This window comes from Onychostruthus taczanowskii, unplaced genomic scaffold (assembly GCF_017590055.1).
Source record: "Onychostruthus taczanowskii isolate IOZ18803 unplaced genomic scaffold, ASM1759005v1 scaffold38, whole genome shotgun sequence".
Lineage (NCBI taxonomy): Eukaryota > Metazoa > Chordata > Aves > Passeriformes > Passeridae > Onychostruthus > Onychostruthus taczanowskii.
Genome location: NW_024501237.1, coordinates 7,654,844 through 7,676,990, shown reverse-complemented (window position 1 = coordinate 7,676,990; position 22,147 = coordinate 7,654,844). Strand labels below are relative to the sequence as shown.

General features: G+C 41.4%; 1 protein-coding gene across 2 annotated transcripts in view; it reads right to left on the bottom strand.

Moving 5' to 3' along the window:
- The window catches only part of RNF150 (ring finger protein 150), a 113,543-nt gene extending 105,075 nt beyond the window's left edge, over positions 1–8,468 (bottom strand). For both annotated transcript variants that reach the window (XM_041412009.1, XM_041412008.1), the window contains exon 1: positions 7,847–8,468. In XM_041412009.1, the coding sequence (XP_041267943.1) occupies positions 7,847–8,312 (466 nt within the window). In that variant the 5' untranslated portion in view covers positions 8,313–8,468. The remainder of the gene's footprint in view (positions 1–7,846) is intronic.
- Between the last annotated feature and the right edge of the window lie 13,679 nt (positions 8,469–22,147).

The window sequence follows — 22,147 nt, the reverse complement described above, 5'->3', positions numbered from 1 at the left end:
ACTGCTAAGGTTGTCAGTAGTAAGGGGCTGTCTTAACAGAAAACCATACAAAAAAACCTCCCTTTGTTAGGGAGCATCCGACTGCTAACGCCCCCTCTCATGATAAAGGCTCATAACACCATGGAATACAAATAATTTTTAAAAAGCTAAGGTCCTCTCTCATGATAAAGGCTCACAACACCATGGAATACAAATTATTTTTAAACAACTATGTCTCATTAAGTGTGTAGCACAAGGGAGCACTTGCCAGCCCATCTATTCCATGTATCCCTTGAGGAACTGCATTCCTGTACAGATGTAACATTTCTATCTACGTTTAAATATACAAGACATACTCAAGCCAAAACCCTATGGAGTTAGACAGCAGCAATTTTTGTTTGTGGGGTTTGGGAACTAAAAAGATAAACTTTTTTTTTCCTTCAAATTTTGCTTCAAACTGAAAATACCTTTCAAATATACAGCAGGACTATCCTGTACAGAAACACAGTTAAACACATCAAATTCGAGACCAAAACTTTAACAGACAATCAGGTCTAGCAGTATAATTGAATATCACTATGATTATACTGTCAGAGGCAAATGAACAAGCACTTCAGTTTATTGACATTATTTATTGACCACTCTTGAGATAGAAAAGAAATTAACAATTATTTTTAAAATCTATTATCTTCAAGTAGCACAGAATAGAGTATGCTAGCTTTTCATATTTCAGTGTGGAATAGCAATAAAACAGTTTAATTTTTTCATTGTCTCCTTCATTTCTCCTCAATTCAGTTTTCTAAGGTTTATTTCAAATAATTTATTGAAGAGGAGACAGAAAGTAAAGAATGCCCTTGATAGGCCTCTCCTGTGAAACAAAGCTGCATAGTATTGATGTTTCATAAGCAAACAATATTTGCAACCTATCTATTAGAACTGGTGAACAGAGGTGTTCCCCCCATCCATTTCTGAACTAAAAAACATTGTTTGTAGCTGTTGGTAAGAACCTAACTCAGTAATTTTCATCTGGCTGAAGAATTACTTCTACTTATACTAATGTGGCCAGCGCATCAGATAGTAGATATACAGCTGGTAGATTTAATACAGTGTATTTTTAAAGTTAAGGGTGCATCTAAGAGGTCTGGGTTTTCTTTTCCAGGTAAGAAAAACTGTAATTCTCAAGAGAATTACATTATGAGATATTACATCCAAATGCACTCATGGAAAGTAGGATAATCTGAGGGGTCCTTGACCCCTCCTCATCTACATTCAGGATCCAGTCAAACCTTGCAGTGCATGACCTGAGGCTGAACCATCCAGATTTTTTTCCAGACAAACCAAAACACGAAGGAGTGAAATGAGGATAGCGCTGGTCGTGAACAAAGTCCGGGATCACGTCCCACTGCAGATAAAGACATAGCACAGTAAAGACTGTTTGCACACAACCAGTTGCGAAATATTTTGCCACTTCTTTCTTCTCTCAATTGCCATGTAACTCCCCTGTGAAATACAATGGATACAGTTGGCTTTTAACCTTATCCTTTAGTTGCTGTGCCTCTGTAGAAGTTATGTGAATTTAATATTACTGCAAGGTATAGTATTCCTAATTAACATCTTTGTACATTTTGTATCTCTTGCCTCAGAACCATTCTCCTCAGACTGCATTTGTTTCTGAAGCACCACAAAATTCTCTCCTTTGCAAGATGCTAAGCAAAAAGCACTGTGATGGTAATGGATGGTAACACTGTAGGAAACAGCCCTGCATTAGTAAGGTGGCAGATTTCATGGCCTACTCAGTCTTTTCCATATCTGATTTCTATGAGTCAATGATTGTATTGTTCACTCCCTTCTGCACCAAAGGCGTTATCAAGTGATTGTTACTCAAGAGTAGCTGAAAGGGCAGAAGTGGGGCTTGTCTTGAAACGATTGCTGTTTCTGTGCAGGTTAGCTATGCAGAAATTATTGGGAAGTGGAGAAGTTGTTGGGCTATCCCTTCACAAAGACTTAACTCTTCATCAGCCTGGCTCATGGTGTACAGAGGCAGACATCACTTGAAACTCAGTCACCTCACATGACAAAGCACCATGAGCTCCATCAAACAAGTGCTGCACAATAACAGAAGCCCTTGCTTACACGAGAAAAGTAGAAAGTCTCACCAGTCTCACCAGTACTCACCAAGTAGTTTTCCTCTCACCAGGAAAAGACTCTTAAGAGCGCCAACACTGAATTAGTTAGTTTTCTCTCCCTTTTGGCTGAAAATGTTCCCATCCTCTGTGATGTGAAGGGAGGTAACACAGAAATATATCTGCATCAACTAGTGAGCTACACTAAGCCACAGAATGCCACAATATTCTTATAACCCAAGCTAAGATATACCATTTTAAGACAAAGTATCAATGGGATTAGGACAAAGCACTGCTTTCTCAAAAGCAAGTCGTTCTCCTAAGGACTATATACCAAAAGGAGTTGCTCCAGATCACCAGTCAGCAGTTAGTGTGGATGTGGATACAGTTTTGTTCCTGAGGAAGATTTTCTTCTTGCTGTGTCACTTCCTACTGCAGAGATCTGAAGACAGCACTTGCATGAATATCAATGTATATAGATGTTGCAGATAACCAAAGCAGAAATCTAACTGCTTTTTCAGACAGTAACCTTGAAGGATCAATGAAATCTTCAATGAATCAATACTTCATCATTTTGTAGGCAAAGCTATACTTCATTACCTGATCCAAAGCTCAGTGGACTCAGTGTCCTTCCACTGTCTGACTTTCCAGTGTCTGCAGTGTGTTCTGAAGGAGACACACAATCCAGATGTGAGGCTAAGAGAAGCAAGACTCAACACGGTAAAATGTGTCTCATCTAATGACAAAACTCAGTGCCCCAGCTGAAGTGGCTGTCCCAAGTAGTGCCAGGGACTAGTATTATTTTGCTGTTCTAGTCCTTGGGGGTCAAATTAATTCCTTTCAATTTAGTTTAACCTGAACTAGTTGCCTAACAGCACATGTGCCCCCTCCACCTGGTATAGATGAACAAATGGGCAGTAAAGCAGTCTAGAATCTCTTCAGAGCAGATCTAGCAGCAGAAGCATGACTCACCAGGGAATGCAATGGGACAGCCTGTCAGCTAGAAATCCTGAATTTTGATAAACACAGAGAACTAGATTTTCAAACACTGCAGAAAGCCAGGCCTAAATGATGGATCCAGCAGCTCTTCTGAGTTCTTAAGGATGGCAGTACCTCCGAGCAATGCCTCAATGGACGGGGCTCAAAGATGCACTAATTTCCATCTCCCTTTCCCACTGAATGAATTTCTATTAGGAATCAGTCTTGGGTGTCTGGAAAAGAAAACAATTATGGCAGACTTTGGAAGGCAGAAATCTCCAGCCCTCCGTTACTTCACACTTTTCCACACGTAAATTCAGTGTGAATGCTCTCAGCACATCTTCCTCATTAGAATTCCACAAAAGTTTAGGAAAACAATTATTTTTATAATGGAACAAATGCAGCTACAGTACTGAATTCAGTCTGTAAAGAGAGAAATCTTCAACTTCGGTTTTTAATTTGCGCATCAGTACAAATCTACAGGGCAGGCCAAAGCCCAACCTATTACCAACACACCTTAAAATATGTAAAAGGTAATACTACTCATTGAGCAACGAACAAAAGTCTGAGTACAAAGGAAGAGACTGTTATTGAGTTGAATGCTCCCAGGTTGAGTCTGGCCCCCTTCGCAGCACATGTGAAGGGACACATACACCCACTGCACTTGAGGGCCAGAGAGGGAGGGGAGAAGTCAGAATCATCTTAGACCACTTATGAGACCCTTTTGTATACAAGCCACTACAAAAAAAAAATTAGGCATCTGGCCATTATTGCAAAGGGTATATCATAGTGACTTAAAATTTGTGATGGAATGCACTGGAAAAACAGAATATGTAGAATGCAACACTGCCTGACTAACATATGTTCCTGGTGCAAACCAGGATGCAATTTACTTCACATGTTAACAACATCCATTCTGTGAGATAATCTGATGCATGTCAGAATTCCAACTGAGTCTTAGAAACTATGTAGAATATTACAGATTTGATTTTTACCCACATATTAATCATGTACAATCACAGTTAACTTCCCAAGCACCTGATAGGTTCCCAAGTTCGAAATGGTCCATGTAGGTTCCCTCAAATACGAACTGTACAGAAGGAAGTTCTCATCTTGAATCACCTTCTGGAAGGCTCTCTTACTGTCCCTATTCAGAGCTCAGAGGAAATGTTAGGATATCGGCTACAACAGGTAGTAAGACTACTGCAAATTAATACTAAATTATTAAATATAGACACAGTGGTTGGGGCCTTTCCAAACCTAGATAATGGCTAATTTGGTCTGAGTAAGAAAAACCTTCAGTAAGAAACCCCAGCCAAGACCATGTATTTCTTCTGGAGAAAAAAGAACATCCTCTATATTATTACAGTACTTTTCTGTTCGGAAAGTTGATCTAGAAGAAACCCAAAGTGCCTGAAATAGAAATTCTAGATGCTTTTTTTCCTTCTCTCGTTGGAGCCTACTTAGTCAAAATGCAAAGTCATACTCACAGCTCCTGTGCCATCCTTCAAGCCAATAAAAAGAAAGATGCCTGTTTGCCCAGGTTGTAGCAGATGATATACAAGCTAACGACATCCTAGCAGGAGAATCCCAAAGCTCCATATTCCCTGTGAATGTAGATATCATAACTCCACCTCATCCTCCTGCGTGTGCTAGCAGTGACCTCAGTACAAGCTCCCTGAAAGGAAATTCTTTCGATGGGGTGACGGAACTGGTTCAAATCACACACTTTGTGCTGTATGCTCTATAAATAAATCCTGAACAGTTATATATTAAGATTTCCACAACAAGCTTTGATATAATACTACCCTGGTTTTGATTTGGGGGTGGTGGGAGGGAGGTCTAAGAAGCCTCCTTCAAATTCACACACAGTATCTTGCTACAGTTGCCTACAGATTTCAAAATCAGGAGGCACTACATGAGCAATGGGACACTGGCATGCACTGTAGCAGAAAACAGGAAATATAATTAAACATAGAGCCATGAGGTAAGTTCTTTGGCAACAGAAAGAGTGCCTTGAGAAGAAAGTGGCAAGGGCAAAGGACTATGAAATGGTAAAGTGACATGGTTAAGGCAGGGAATGAAACACAGGGGTAGAGATGAAGAAACAAGGTTGAGAAGAGCAGAAAAAGAAGCACAAAGATGGAAAGTGACAATAAGAGAAAGAAGGCAAAGCATACAGAAGAGAAGAATATACATAGGGGGGAAAAACTCTTAGGAGTAGTATTACTCTTAAAAGTTATTTAGTAAGGTCAGAAGCCACTTTGTTATGCAACAGGATATGCTTTTCTGTATAGGAAGAGATTGTTTAAGCTTCTATGAAACCTTAAAAAAAATCAGTGAGAGAGAAATAGAAAATAATAAGGAAGTAACATCATATTTCTTTTGACTTTAAAATTTAGGTCATATTTCACCCTTCCCTCCCAACCTCCAAGTATTTTCCAGGATGGAATTTTCTTCTTCTCACTCCAAGATTTCGCGTGGGCAGAGCACTGCAGATGCTGCTGAACTCAGAAACCAAGAAACTGATTCATTTTTCCCTTGAATCTTGTGTTATCATTTAGACTGGGAACAAACAAATGTCAAAGGCTCCAAGTTACTAACTAGCAGCCACAATTTTACACAGCCTGACCATTCACTTTGTCCCAGAGTAACAGCAGTACCAGAGGGAGAGTTCTGAATCCCTGCTAGATTGCTAAATATATAAGAAAAATTATTTTTTCTTCTGTTCCATCAGACTTGTGGCCTAAAACTCCTCTCAGTTTTGACCATGTGCAGAGGATAGGTTTTCTCTAAGGTAAGCCCAACAACCATTATTCAACTTTGCTGAACAAGAATTAAGAATTAGAATTAAGACAACTGCATCAAATCTATGAGCAAAGTCTCACTGATCATATTCCACAAGTCCAGTTTCTTTTCATTTCAGCTGCTGGTGCTGTACAAACCCACTGCTGGGTATCAATTCAGTACTCAGAAAGGATTCTCCGAACAAATCCTGTGGAATCATAGGACAAAGAAGAAGCTGCTCCCAGAATAACTGATACTATGTTCATATTTTTTAAATCTGAGGCCACTTGCAGTAAGAAAGTTTCTTTCCCTACTTCATCTTAGACTTCAAAACAAACCAAAGCTCTAACATTTTAAAAGATTAGACACATTTTTTACTCCCACCATTTCTTAATAAAACACCATTTGTGTGGGAAAACAGCTTAGTGCTTACTTTAAAAACAGGCAAACTATTAATTAATCCAGCATGTTGGCAGTTTTAGAGAAACTTACTAGAGAAGAATAAACTATGCTGCATCTTAAGTTTTAAAACAGCTTGAGCTTTACTTTGAGGGTGCATAAGTATGCCAAGCTCCTACTACTTTATACTTCTTAGGATATAATCTGTGATACTTAAAGTAGCAAGAAGTACAATTTGAAAAGCTGCTAAACCATGGGCAGGTTATAAAACACAGTTTTAGGAAGCTCAAGAGGTTATGAGTTGCTTGTCTCACAAAACCAAAGGAAAACACTAAAAAAAGCCCCATCTTGCACCAACCGTACCAAAGAAACGCTATTTTGCCCAATACAAGTGGTTAATCTCTGAAACAGGCTGGACACAAAAGAGGTTCCAAAATCACTCCTTTTGCATCCAGCAGTATTTTAGCACTATGGTTAGGCAACAAATTGCTTTTTAGCACATCCAAGCTACCTAGTTTACTGTGGAAATGTAACATGTCATTAGAATAATATCCTGTTTTGCAGCATTTCTGTATTTCAATTTACCCCAACTCTACTAAGATTCAACTGGCATGAAACAACTGGGCATGATTAGTTACTGGATGGAAACCAAACTGAGATTTCGCAATAGGTGGCATCTTATCTCCATGGCATAGGCAGCTGGTATAAAAGACAAGCGACTCCTAGCAGAAAACACTGTCCCTAAATATATATCTGGTGAACTGTTTCTAAGACATTATTTCAGATCAAGCACTGGTACAGAAACAGTGTGGGTTTTTTTGTTTTTTTGTTTTTTTTTTTTTTTTTTTTTTTTTTTTGTGGGCATAAGCCAGGGTTTAGGTTATTTTGAATTACTGGATTTTGGCTGGGTTCTAGTTGACAAGCACATGTTGGGACCCGATCACCAATGTGCTGACATTGCAAGCACAAACTCCACCAGAACATTCACCTGGGAGAGTGAAACACTCCCTCCATCCCAGTCCTGGACAACATATCTCATGCTCTCACCAAATCAGATACTCAACATTCCTACTCGATCTCACAGCTTTTAGATCATTGCAGCCAAGACTGTGGACACCGTGTTCTCTACCTTATTGCACCTCCTGATAAGCCTGCACCACAACACTGCAACTTCTCCTCTTCCAAAAGTTCTCAGTCACACTCAATCCCCCACGGCACCTGCCAGAAGATTCTCAGGACACAACGAAACACAGCGGGATCAGCGTCCCGTTCCTCTGACTAGACCCAAACTTTACGTGCCCCAAACTTTTCAACCCGGGAGCACCGGCGTGCATTGCTATGGATATGTTAGCAGCACATCCATCCTTTGCCATGGCAGCATGGAGAGGAGCTCCATGGACCCCACGATGGGCACCCAACACCCAGCAACGCCCACAACCCATCCTGCTCCCCGTCAGGAGGTGCGAGAACACCTTCCCGCAGTAGCTCCCACACCAAGGATGCGGGAGGGCATAGCGGGCTGAAAAAGGGGGTCCATCCGTCTGCCCCCTCAGCTCACCCCTGGGGGTGGCGTGACTCACCTGCGTGGGGCATGGTGATGGTTTCGTTGGCGTTGCTGGAGCCCACGTTATAAATGACGACGGCGGAGGCGTTCTGGGCGGCGGCGTGGCGGATCTTGTCCTTGTAGGTGCAGTTTCCCCGCGGGATCAGGGCCACCCAGCTCTTGCCCGGCGCCGGGGCGTTGAAGCGGGTGCCGGGGTCGCAGGCGTAGCGGTCAGCGGGCGAGGCGGAGAGGGCCACCTGCCCCCGGGCGTCCTGCTTGGGCGACTGCTCGCCGTAGCGCCCACACTCGCTCTTCTCGCTGCGGAGCTCGGGACTGCCGGCTGCCGGGTCGGCGTAGGTGATGTTGACGAAGGCCGTGTACCACTCCTCCTTCTCGGCCACGGTGAAGTCCAGGCACAGCAGATGCACGAAACAAAAGGACAGCAGCCATGTTGAGAGCGCCAGGCTGCGGCACGCTTGGATCACAGACATTGCCATCTTCATCAGCCGGCCCCCCCGCCCGGCCGCCGCCGGTCCGTGTGTGCGTGCGCGCCCCGAGCCGCCGCTCCGAGCGGGGCGGCGCTGCTCCCGCCGGCGCCGTGCGGGACCAGCGAGCGAGCGGGGGAGGGGGCCCTCCCCTCTGCAGCTGCTGCCTAATTCATGTCGGGGCCGTTTGATTTCCTCGGGCTGGCCCCGTCTCCGCCTTCCCTCCTCCCTCGTCCCTCCTGCCCCCTATTCCCCTCCCTCGCTCTGCCCGCACAGCTGCCTCCCCCGCGGCTGGCAGCGCGGCCGGGGAACAGCGCGGAGGGGGCGGCACTGCGCGGGGGGAGTTCCAGACGCGCACACGGCGGCGCAGTTCCTAGTGCGGGCTCGGCCCCGGCCCGGCCCCACGGACACGCTGCTGGCGGAGGGGGTTCCTGGAGGAGGTACTGCCGGCGGAGGGTCTGCACTCTCCGGCCCCGTGGAGGGACTCCCGGTGGAGGGGGCTTCTGGCGGTGGGGGCTCAGGCAGAGGGGCAGCGCTGCCCGGCTCGGCGGAGAGGGCTCCCGCCGGAGGGACTCCTGCCAGAGGGGTTCCCGGCGGAGGGGGCTGCTGCCGGAGGGGCTCCCGGCGGAGGGGCTCCTGGCAGAGGAGTTCCCGGCGGAGGGGCTCCCGCCGGAGGGGGAAGCGCCGGCGGCGGGAGCGGCGGTGCGGCGCCACCTGGCGGCGGCGTGGGAGCCAGTCCCGGGGCCGCCCGTGCCGAGATCCGGGAGTCTCCCGGGAGCGCGGCTCGGCACCTCCGAGTGCCCGCTTCAACTTCAGTTTTGCTCCGGCTTTCCCACTTTTCCTGACTGCTGCAGGAGACGCTAAGAAGTTTGCTTATGTCAGTGTTACAGTGTAACGGTGGCGCGCAGCTCAGAGGGGTGGTCGTTTGTACAGAGGTTTTTAAGTACACACCGAATACGTTTCCGGCTATACTTTCCGGAATGGGAAGGACAGGCGAATTTACTAAAATCAGATGTGGCTGACAGGAGCACTGAAAGCCTCAAAGAATGATGGAGATGTTCTCTGGAGCCAGTTAAACGATGCGCTTAATTTTGGTTCGGTAAAAGCCCAGATTTGGGTGTTTTGAGCGTATGAAACACCCCAAAAGAATTTTGGCCATGACTGACACCTTTCAAAAGGATCAAATCACAGTTGGACTCTACATCTGTCTATACTAGTGCAAATGAAGGCCAAAATTCCATTTTCCTATCACTGTGTTCCATAACAAAAGAATGTCTTACATGATTTATAGGTAGTGCCTATTGTAGCCCGTTAGTAAAACCTGCTGCTAGAAATACCATTCACTTTCTTTCAATGAGTGCCTGAGTATCTCACTCGTGTCAATATTTGCCTCGTTCCAGGCTATGTTCATAGCTGGCCATGATCTAAACAAACAAGCCTGAACCATGTTTTATACACACACATGCTGTTTCAAAAAAGTTAATTCCCTAAAGCTGAAAAAAGGTGAATTTGGGAGGAAAATGTGAATAGGGGAATAAAATAGAGAAGCTTATAGGGAAACATGGTAATTTACCAAGAAGTCTACCATTAAGCAAGAGGAAAATTTTCCTTGAAAGCCCATTCTTGAATAAGCAAAGTCATCAAATGAGAAGAAAAATTACTGTGTAGAACTAACATTGAAATGCAATAGTAGATGGCAATCAACATTAATTAGAAAGTGTTGAGATTTCATCAGGGAAGCAAAAGCCCTAAGGGGAAAATCCATGCCTGGAGGGGTTATGGGTAACAAAGCATTTCTATATTTAGAAGTGGAAGGAGTATTATTAGAAGAGAAGGCTAAAATATACATATATAGTTTTTTACATAAATACTTCAGGATTGTGTTTGGAAAGACAGGGAGGAAATGTTTGCTAGATGATGAACTCAAAAAAGAAGTATCTCCTAAGACCATATGAAAAACAGCAGTCCTAGAAAAATGGCACCCATGTACCAATAAAATACCAAAAGAAGGGACAGGACAACTGAGAGGGTAATTGTCTTTCTACACTTCAAGTAAATCTTGGCATAGCAGGAAAATCTTGAAAGATTTAGTGTTCAGTTTTCTGATAAGGTCCAGAAAAACTAATTACGGTGACCAGTTAGTTACAGGCTGATTAGGCTGACATTAACCAACCTGAAGAAAAAGAGAGAGGAAAAGAAAAAGTATGGACAAAGTGTTTTTATGGGAAGTGGCCTGCCAAACAAATATGGTTCATGTTTTTGTGAGGAAGTTATCAGTGTGGTTAGTAAAGTTACACAGCCACATCCATAACAGGTTTTTGACAGGTGTGCTATTCAATGAGACATGACATTCTCATTACACTGTAACCTATTAGGGACTAGATAAGATGAACTTAGTTAAAACAGAATGTGCTTTAATGGAGCTTAATGTGAAAACACATCTCCAGGTGACAAAGTGCCAGCCACTCTGGAGCAGCGTGTGGTTTACTCTGCATACAGGGAAGGGTGTGGGGTCAGAGTAGGAAAGAATTGTTCTATATTCTTAGGGAAAAGGGGCCGAAAGAGGATACAGCTATCCCTGGATGTTTCAGAGGAACAACAAGTAGGAAATAGTAGATTTTTACTCAGTTTGAAACACCAGTGAGACAAAAGTTGAAAACTGTCCAGTTTTGGTATTTGCATTTTAAAAATAGATATTGAGAACCTTGAGAAAGTTAAGAAAGGAACCCTAAACATAATTTTAAGTAGTTCCTCTCCAGGGAGCATCTTCAGGTGTCCAATCTGTTCAGCTTTTCAAGAAAAGGTGATGTGATTACATTGTGTAAGTATCATCACTGGGATAAAACAGCAGGTACTAATAGGCTCTTTAAGCTAGAGGATAAAACATAACAGGAACCTAAGTTTAAACTAGACAGTGCAGCCTAGAGCAAAAGTAGCTGATTAAACAGTACCTGTCTACTGGAGAAAATTCAGAAATGAGACGGTTCTGGGAAGTAAAAGACGATCTGCTCTTATATTCAAATTAAACAAACAAGCACCAATCAAAAGCATGCTTCAAGTGTAAGATTAATCACAATTAATTTATAATCTAGTGGTCACTTCTCACCTTGAAAATACTCTTGAATAAAGAAAACAGAATACTTAATTACTTTTGTTGCTGAAAGCTGAACTACAATTGACTAGTTCAATGCTTTGACTTAAAATCACCCAGTGTGGTGTCATAGTTGATGGTGGTTCTTCCTGTGTTTTTTCTGTTCACAGAAATATCTTCCCCACAGCTCTGTTCTAGTCCTGGCACAAGAACACCATGCTTTCAAGTACAGCATGTTTCTTCTCAGGCCAACAAGACATTTGCCACCGTCCTACCCTATCCTATGTTCTCTCCTTCAAAAAAACCCAAATCTATAGAAGCATACTAGGCATTGTCACAAATCTCATTGCCCAAATTACAGTGAAAAGCACACTTTTATATGCTATTGAAAATAATTTTACAGTATCAGAAGCATTGGGATGAGGGGTGTATCTCTGGATTTTGAGTGTTATGTGTTAAATTCATATTTAACAACATATTACAAATTCTCTGCCCCGTTTTCGATGTTTCTGAAGTGACAATAATTCCATCTGAACTATCTGAACCTTGCAGAAAGCTACAAGACCATCATATTCAAACTTGAGTGTGTGAAATAGGGTTAGTAAGTAGAAAAGAAGTGGCATGTGGGGAACTCCAGCTCCAGATTCTTGATATATAGAAACTCAGAAGCTGGATTTAGGCAACAGCTGATAATGAGCAAAGGATGCATTTAAATTCACTGTATGACTATCTCTGGCATATGCCACAATACTTGGCCCTTCCATGAGGTAAAATTCATTAGTTTATACCCTTTTTGGTTTAAAAGGCAATTGCTATGCTTGTCTTTATGCTGTGTGTCATTTGTGTACCAAAACCCAAATGATCTCAAAGGAAATAGCAGAAATTTCTTTAGTTAGAGGTGAGGAATCTCACCAGCTTACTAAAGCCCTCTGTTATCGAATCCCATAGTGTTTTGTGGACCTTGCCAAGAGGTAAAATGGCAAAAGGTTTAAAAATTAGACTTTAAAATACTAGGCTGCCTAAATTCTGATTTATCTGGAATTTAGAAATCTTTATCCAGAAGAATACTGAAGGTGGCATTGCAGGATATTGAAAAAGCCTATAGTAGGTGCACTGGCTCCCTTTATCACTACACGGAAGATCATCCAGGAAGCAATGCAGAGTGTGCAAACTTGATGCCTTATTGTATGTAGGACCTAGATAGTCCCAAAAGACAGTCATTAAGTGTTGAACTGGGCACAGGCAAAAGCAAACTTATGGGAAATATACACCACAGAGTAGGTGAGAAGTCCCTCCTCTCTCTCCTCTGAGGAGGTTCTGATCAGTTCCCTCGGCTTTGGATGTGACTGTCCCATGGGGTTAGGGCCCTAGCATGTGTGACTGAGAGAGACCTGGGGTTAGTGCTAACATCAGTGCAATTCTTAAGGTTTCTTGATGCTGATGGACAGCAGGAAAGCTGACTGAAATACAATCTGTGTGTGTGCTCAGGAGAAGTTCTTTTGCCTTCCCTGGCTATTAGACTGAAATTGATTCTTTTCTACAGCTAGAGAAGAACAGAAGAGATGTTAACACTGGGAGACCACGCAAATGCTAATACAATACCATCTCCTCATCTATTTGCTGCCAATACTTTGCTTTGAGTCACCAACCCCACTGTGTCAGTTCATTTTGAGAGTTAATTGAGCCATTCATCTTTTCTTGTCCTAACTGACATTGATAATACTCCATCCATCTTCTATTCATATGCTAATAGCTATATTACCTGTCACTTTATTCCAGAATCCTGCCTTAGACTGGGATACTGCTTAATTCTACTCTAACATTCTCTGTATCACTACAATTGTCACTGTAGTTCTGGTTTCATTTACTTAGGTAAATTTGAAATGTTCTTGAGAATACTTTGACACTTTAAAGAAAGTTTCTGAGTCAAGTCACAGACAAAAAGGGATCTGTGTTACAGCCAAAATAAATTGCTCACTGGAGCTAAAGGAAAAGTTCAATAGAATGTATAGGGAAAGTGATATTTTAATTTAAAAACTATGAAGATAGTTCAAAGGAGCCCTACCTTCTTTGATCTCTATTAAGTTTTCATACTGATATAGTGTTCCCTGTGTTCCAACGGCAAAACCTGCCATGTTTCATTATATTTGTTTAGTGTCTACTTCCATTAGAGATTTTTTTGGTAAAGTATACCCTAGGAGATGGCTACTGATGAACCTCTTTGTGCCTGTTCCTTATATTATTATAGCTTCCTAAAAATATGTTGAAAGAGTCACCTTACTGTAATTTCTTTCTCTTCGTAATAGCTCATTCAGCTTCCTTAAACTTTCAGCATTTTCCACATTTATCATTAATCTCATCTAGAGATTTATTCAGCCCTTAGTCAGAATACTGGCTTTCCCTTTGCAATGTAAAAATATCAAAATCTTAGTTTTCTCCTGTTATTAGGTTATTTCCCTTGCTCTCCTATAAAGGGAGGTATTTTGATGTCTCACAGAAAAAGTGAAGAGGAAAAATGCAGCCCCAGGTCTGCAGGACACCTGGCCAGGTGGCTTCTCCTACAGGATACCAGGAACTTGATTATAAGTTCTCACCTTATGTACTGCTCCTTTCCTACTTGTCTCCACCTAAGGCAGAGCATGTGTAATTAAAAATATCAAAGATTGACCAGAACCCCCCCCCCCCCAAGCTTCTGTTATTAAGCTTAACATCTTCCACAGTCCACAGCATGAGGGAAAATGGAACTTCTGTGATGAGCAGCTCCCTTAAACAGTCACCTGACCAACTGGAGAAACCACTTAGCTTAACTGTGCAATGGTGCTCAGATTTTTATTTCTGCATCTGCGCTCGCTGCTCTGCTGACCCACACAGAGTGAAGCACAGTCCTGCTGAGGCAGAATATTTTAACACACAGCTCCAAAATGGTGTCAGTTTTTAGTGTTTTAATAATCTTCCAAGGAAAATGTTGTGAAAAACCTAAACCAAACTAACCAATAAAAGAGATTCTTTCTTAAAAAACAGACAAATTGGAAATGTATTAATCAAGACTGCGTAATGAGTAGAACCTGCTGCAAAAGGTGCAAAGAAATGCATGATTAGAGATGATCATGCTGGAAGTTCATGTGACCTGGAGCAAAGAGAGTCATGCTAAATGTTTGTTAGGTGGCTCATAACTTCTGTAGTACCACAATAAATCTTGGAAGCAGAAGTTGCCAGCTTCATGCCATTCTCTAATGCCTAAAAGAAACACACAGTTGAATCTCTGTGCAGAAAAAAAAAAAACCCTGTATATTGTGGACAATATATAAAAAACATTACTGCAGTTTTCAAATTAGTGGCAGAATTTTGCTTTGCACTGTTTTAGTTGAAACATATCAGTGAATATGCTGTAGAACAGAGTAGTCACACAAAGTTACTTGCTCAACAGACATCCTGCATCTTGCTCCTTAAGCAATCACCAACAAGCATCTGAAGCAATAATGAAAAATAGATGAATCCAGGATAATGGTAAGAGGGATTTTTTGGGGCAATTCAAACATATGCAGAGATTCCTGGTCTTGCTTGAGAGATGGGAAGCATATACCTGAATTAATTGGGCATTCTGTACTAGTACACCTTGCCAATGACCTTAAACAGAGGATTTAAACAGTGTCACATATGCTTGGCCAAATGGAAGACAGTAATACGTTCTTCTGAAAACAGATGGGTGAGGTTACTAAAAGAAATTTCCCAAGAGACATTTCTGGGATTGATCACCATTAACAGGATCATAAATGACCTCTATGCATACAAACAAAATGGGAAATTAATTGACAACATAAAATAAGGTGCCATTGGCAATCTAGAGAAAGGCATGGATGGAATAAAGCAAAATCTTATTGATCCAATCAAGAGAGATGTGATGAAATTCAATAGTGCATAATGCCAGGTCATTTACAGATTGAAACACATATTTCTCCTCTTACATGGAAGCTTCTTGGTTGGGATAGTGGTTCATGAAGACAACAGTGTCACAAAGATCCCATTAACACCCCCTCCCCCTTCAAATGTGGCCTTAAAATGCACTAGCAGATAGGATCAGCAGTGATGGGAGGCATACAAACCTTTTCATGTGATGCCTCAAGAAAACCCACCTGGAGCTGCTCTTGTAGAAGATGAAGAAAAGGGCATCTAGGAGACTGAGGGAGTCAAGAATTATTTATGAGAAAGTTAAAAGCTTGACAACAAGGGGAAAACCAAATGGGATTTGATGGTCTCTGTTGGTATATCAGGAAAGCTAAATGCAGTGGAAGGAAAACAGCAATTTAGGATTTGGCCCTTAAGAAAAAACTGCAAATTGATCATATATAAACAAGTATAAAAAAAAATAAAAAGAGGAAAGCTTTTAATTTACAGAACTGTGTAATTTTTTCATTACCTAACTGGAATTAAAGAAGACATGATAAACGATGTGAAGGAATTCTTAAATGATGACATGCAATAGCAAAGTTTGGACTAGATGATCCAAGAAATCCCCTTTGCCCATATACAAATTTAGCTTTAAAGGTTGCCAGGATGTTTCTTTTCTTTCCTTCCCCTAAAACCAGCATAAATAGCATTATTAGAAGACATCAGATGGCGCTGTCACAGAGAGTTTTACAAGCTCTGTACTTCCAGACTTTCATATCTGTAGGTTATGGCCAAAATGCATGGGCACATTAAGCATAGTTTATGATGTTCCCACATATGCTTCTTAAGATTGTTTGCTGCTGAAAGCTGTGACTGAACAGGTTCTTAGAAGCAGTGCTACAGCTCAAGGGAAGCACTTTCCTAAGTAGATATTAAAATTCTGCTTCAAATAGTATTTTTACCACCAGTTTGAATGAAAATTGCACTGAATCTTAGGGATGCCAAGCCCATGAAAAAAAAAACAAAAAAAGAGCGCCTAGGATTTTGCTGTCTCATTTACTTATTTCCTTCCTCGGATCTTTCTTAAATCAAGTGGAAGGGTATTTTTACCTGGACTGCAGCTCAGACTACAGCCTATTAAGACTTTGAACTGAATTAAAGGAAAAAGTATGCAGAGTGTTTACTTAAAAAATTTATAGAGCTCAGATCTTAAGTTTTGGGCTATTACCTCTTCTCATTCCCTTTGTGCTTTAGATTTCTGCCCTCCTGTAAGGCTAGTTTTCAAAAGTAAGTGTTCTGAACTCATCACTCAAATACTTCGGACATTGCATTAGCGTTTAGATAATAGCCCTGTCCTTTGTATACATTTATAAAGTGTTTATCACTACAATTACAGTGACAAAGAAATGGCTATGCTGGAGTGAGAGAGAAATGACCCATGCAGGGGAAGAACTGATGAATGATTTATAAGTACACTTTCAGCAAAAAAAATCATTCGAGGAAGTTTGTTCATCAAGTTCTAGTTCTAATCTCGGATGTGGACCTTTTTTTTTTAAATAAAGGATTGAGCACAGCAGTTTGCAATAACATTGCTGTTTGTCTGACAGTTAAATTGCTGAAATCCCTTTATTACATTGCACCTTTATTTGGCATATGCGTTAGCCAATATGTTGTCTAAAAGCAGTTTTTTATGGAGACTAAAACTCTTGTTGTCATACGAGTGAATGTAATAGTTCATTATAACATTGTCTTGGGAGAAGACAAGGCTTTTCTGGAGCCAGTAAGGGTTTGTTTGTTTTTGCTACAGATAGCAAAGACTAATTAGGGTTCCTGTAAGAGAGTCCATTATGATCACCTACTCTAATTTCCTACAATGCTCATGATGTTATTAACATTTAAATTGTTAACATTGCTTTTAATATCAGGTATCATTCCTAGCTCCATGTTTTATGAGAAATTAGAAAAAAAAAAAAAGGTAAATTTTCAGCTTGCTTGTATTTCAAGAATGTATATAGAGGTTTATATTTCATTATGCTTCTCAAATTTTACAAACTAATTTTTGATCTTCAAAGTAAGTTTATAGTTGACTTCTAAGGTACCCATGAATATAGAAAAACTTACTTCCACTATAAATCACTTTCTTCCTTCTATCCATAACATCAATAAAACCCAGCAAACTAGCAAACTATTTCAGTAGGTAGCAAAGCTGCCCTGCCTGCATTGTGATGACAAAAAGAACACATGCACACAAAGCATGCATTTAGTAAAAACTAATGTTCTTTTCTCTAGGCACAGCATAACTTTGTTCCTGTTTCTTTACCTTGAATACTTCAATTCTAAACAGAGTGCTTGGTTTGGTACTTAGTGGCAACTACCTGTCCTGCCACATGTAAGCCATCAAGAAGTTTTTTCCCCTAATGCTTTCTTGCTTCCAAATAGTCCAGAGAGGCCTAAGAGAAATATTTTGCCATATTTATCAAATGTCAAGCCTTTTGGCTTTTAGAAAATCAACATTTAGGCTTTGAAGGTTTTGAAGACAAAAGGCTGAAATTATTTTTCATGAAGGTCTCATCCCTTTAGCTTGTTAGGACATCCAGAGAGATCAAAGAAAGCACATGGACTTTCTCTCCACCTTGAGACGGGAGAAGGCTCCAGCCTCCTCTCCTCACCATGTGGGGGAAAGTCAGGCTCTGCACTACAGAAATGAAGGAAGGCCGTGTCTGAGAAACATTACTTTCCATTCTTGAGAGTGGTGGAAGATCCTGTGATTGGAAATATGTGTGTGCATGCAATTTTTACAGAGATAGATAGATATACTTGTGGGTTTCTGCTAGTGGTCTCTTCCTAATAATTATAATAGCTATTTTTTTATCATCATCATCATAATCTTTGAAGAGTGGGAGATTAATTTGGCACCTTTCACGTTGCTGAAAGGTCTTCTGGATAAGTGGCCTCTCTTAGAGAAGGTATCACCTGTGTTTTCAATCTCTTTTAAAGAAGAAGGGAAGGCACACCAAAAAGAAAATGCTCTACCTCCTCTGTAAGCATATAAAAACTTTATTTATTTAGTTGGTTATTTACATTATTATTTATACTTAAAACTTTTAGGACAGCCTGTAGTACCTGGTAGGCAGCTGTATTGGTTTTGCACATCCTGTTTTTTGGTAGTGGGGGCCACAGAGGTGGCTTCTGTGAGAAGATACTGGGAGCTTCCACCATGTCTGACAGAGCCAATCCCTGATGGCTCTGAAGATGGACATGCTGCTGGCCAAGGCTGGGCCAAGGAGAGAGGTTGGTAATGCCTCTGTGATGACATATTTAAGAAGAAAATCAAAACAAAGTGCACGAAGTTTTTTTCTTCTAGCCAGAGAAGAGGAGGAGGTGAGAACATGTGAGGGAAACAACATGGAGACACCAAGGTCAGCGGAGAAGGAAGGGAAGGAGGTGCTCCAGGCACCGGAGCTGAGATTCCCCTTCAGGACATGGTCAGACCATGGTGAAGCAGCTGTGCCCCTCCAGCCCATGGGGATCCACAGGGAATGCAGAGATCCACCCGCAGCCCATGGGGGAGGTGCCCTCACCAGAGTGGGAGAGCCTGGAGGAGGCTCTGGTCCAGTGGGAGACCTGGTGGAGAGAGAGGGCCCTGCTTCCAGGCTGGAGCAGCCTGACCTTGGAGCACTGCACCTCGTGGAAGAGTGACCCATGCTGAAGCAGTTTCGGGAGGACTGCTGCTTGTGAGATTTGGAGCCATGCTGGAGACGTTTGTCCCCCATGGGAGGGAGAACTGTCCCCCATGGGAGGGACCTCATGGTACAGCAGGGGAATGACTTCTCTCCTTGAGCAGCGGAAGAAAACCTCGGGTGATGAACTGACCAAACCCCCCTATCCCCATGCCCTGTCTCCCTGCACTGTCTGTGGGAAGGAGGGAGGGATTTGGGGAAGAAGAGGTGCTTTTTTAAGGGCTTATTTTACTTCTCTTTATTCTCCTCTGACTATGTTAGTAATAAATTCACTTTGTATCTCTAAGCTGAGCCTGTTTTGCCCTTGGAGTGATTTTTCCCAGCCCTCACCTCAACTCATTAACCCATTGTTAATTTTTTTTCTCTCTTCTGCCCAGCTGTGGCAGGGGAGAGTGAGCAAATGGCTTTCGTGGGTGCATGGAATTTGGCCAGTGTCACACAATGAAGTAGCACAAGGAAGCATTTGATTTGTCCTCCCATCACTGCCTCCAGCTCATACTGCACTGCCTGCCAGAAATGATTGGCTTAGATGCCAAAGCATTAGATCTCTGCTTTGTGCTAACATCAACCATCAGTAAAATACAGCTCAAAACGCTTCACACTGCAGTCTCTGAGTTTTTCAAGACTCTCAGTTACAGTGACATCTCATGGTAATGAAGTCTCCCTGTTTCTAATCAAGCCTTTCTTCCCAAGGTTATTGAGAAGTTTAGATGTGCTCCTTCACTGATATACTGATATTAGACATTTTTTTTGTGTTGACATCCCAATCTTCAAGATACAGGTTTTACAGTAACGTTGGCAACGCATACCCAGAGAGAACAATGCTACAAACATTAGGTCTGTCCACAGGCACTGAGAGCTTCTTGCATATCACATTTCACAGCATTCTGCACTACTTAGCAGAGGCACAAAGGAGGTCTAGCAAAGATTTTCATGTTCTGCAAAAGAAAAAGACAAATTGTTTCCTCTCCCAAACGCACAAGCAGGTCAGTCAATAGATTTTTAACTTCCAGACCACAGTTAAACACAAACTATGGAATCTTAAACAGTACAAGTTTTTACATGACTAGAGGTAGTGGTAACTTCAAAAGAACATTGTCAGCACAAAGTAGAACACCAACCAGTGTGAAAGCAAATTAGATTACTTATAAGCAGACATTTTAGAAATACATTTTTCTCCAGCTGATGCAGAATATTTAGTCTCTATCTCAGTCAGCATAAACAGTGAAAATATCGTACTTTCCTGTATACCAGCACAGTGCCAAAACTTCTGCATTGTACCCATTTAGACTGATAGAAACATTTACCTGGAAGGCTTTAATTGCACAAAATTTATTTGCTTTTTTGTTTCACTTTTATGGATTATTAAAAAAAAAAAAAGCCATTTCAGCTTGGTACATTAACATTAACGAGTGAAGTTCCAGCAAAGAGGCAACATGTTCATACTCCCCACTTAAATAAAGGATTGCTATAGGAATAGTTAGTATATGTTGTGACCCTCTCTCTCATTTAATAAATATCCATACTCTTTTAGGCATTGGCCAAGCCTGAATCTCTACTAGATAACCAACCACAAGAGGTCATCCTTGGTCCATGAGAACCCTTTGCAGTCTAGGAGAAAAACTGTCTTCACAAGTGTACTGGATTTACTCAGTGTTTTCAGGAGGTACAGAACTGAACATAAAACTGACACAACTGAGATTGTTCTGCTTTCTTCATTTAAAAAAAAAAAAAGTTTCTGTAGAAAATTCAAAGTGGTTTTTATAAATATGTACTTTTAATACATCTTTTCTCACTTTTGTTAAATTTCTTTCTTGAACTTTTCCACATGCTCATAGTTCAACTTTAACACAAGGATCAAGGAAGGGGATATTATTTGGGACATTTTTCTTGCTAGGAGAACCAGATACTTATCAGTCCCAAAGAAGAGATAATAAAAATCACAGCTCACATGCTTCCTTAAGAGATCTGTTGACTTTCAACAATCAATCTTGCCCCTTGTCCTGTTCTCAACTTAAAAAAAACCCAGTTGAAATATTACAAAAATGCTTCTTTTCTATTGTTATCTGATCCAAGACTGTGTCACTGGAATAAGGAGGTAGTAAAGCTTGGAAACTGTTTTATACTCCAAAGATTCTCTTATCCTAATTACTTCTAAAACTTGTGTTTATTTTCACAAAATCTCTTGAAAATTATAGACTTTCTTAACCATACTTGTATGTTAAAAGTCTTACCTAGGAACCCATCTCATGTCATAACAGGAACTTCACCCATCTTATGTAGCTTCCTTTGCCCATCTCATCAGCTTCCTTATGTCTTGTCCGGGCACTTGCCATTTTTAGGGCAATTCAGAATACTGTTAAAATGAGATCATCATCTTATCTTGGCCCTTTTCCTTCCTTTTTTATATTCATCCATTAGCTTTTCCTTATTGTTCATGCCATACTTTTGCCTCCAACTGTCCCTTAAAATGGGCACTGGAATACCTCTCAAGTTTGCCATTGCTGCCTCCTTGACCACAGTGATACCCTCTGCCCACCCAACTCGCAAAAAGCACTGCCACACATTCTTCCACCTGCTTCACACAGAAGAGCATCCTTTTGTCTTCCTTCAAAAGCCTCCTTAAAACCAGTGTCAATTATTCAACTGGTAATATATTAATGTCAATGTAGCCAGGCAACTGATTTGCTTTGTTCACTGCCAATTCTCCTTTCTTTCTTATTTCCCAGTCTTTCTCAGAAGTCCATCCATATCCAGATGGAAGCTCTTTGAAAGAGAACCATCTTTTGTACTTTCATGACCTCTTATGCCATATCATCCCACTCCATTCTAAGGGCTTCCATGCAAGGGAATCAAATTATCCCAGAAGACTTGAGTTGTGAGGGAAATGGCTTGCATAACTTTTTTAGTGTGGAGGCATGGTCAGTCTGGGAGTGGGTTTGAATGCCAGCAAATTCCACTTGGTTTCAAGCAACACAGTGAACAATTTAAACCAGAAGTATTATCTTGACTACAGAATGCCTTCACTTGGGACCTGTATGATTGCAGAGCAGTTTCCGGACACATCAGAGACAACACCAAACTCACTGAAGTAAACAGCAAACTTCTACTGATTTTCAGCTAAGCTGGGATGT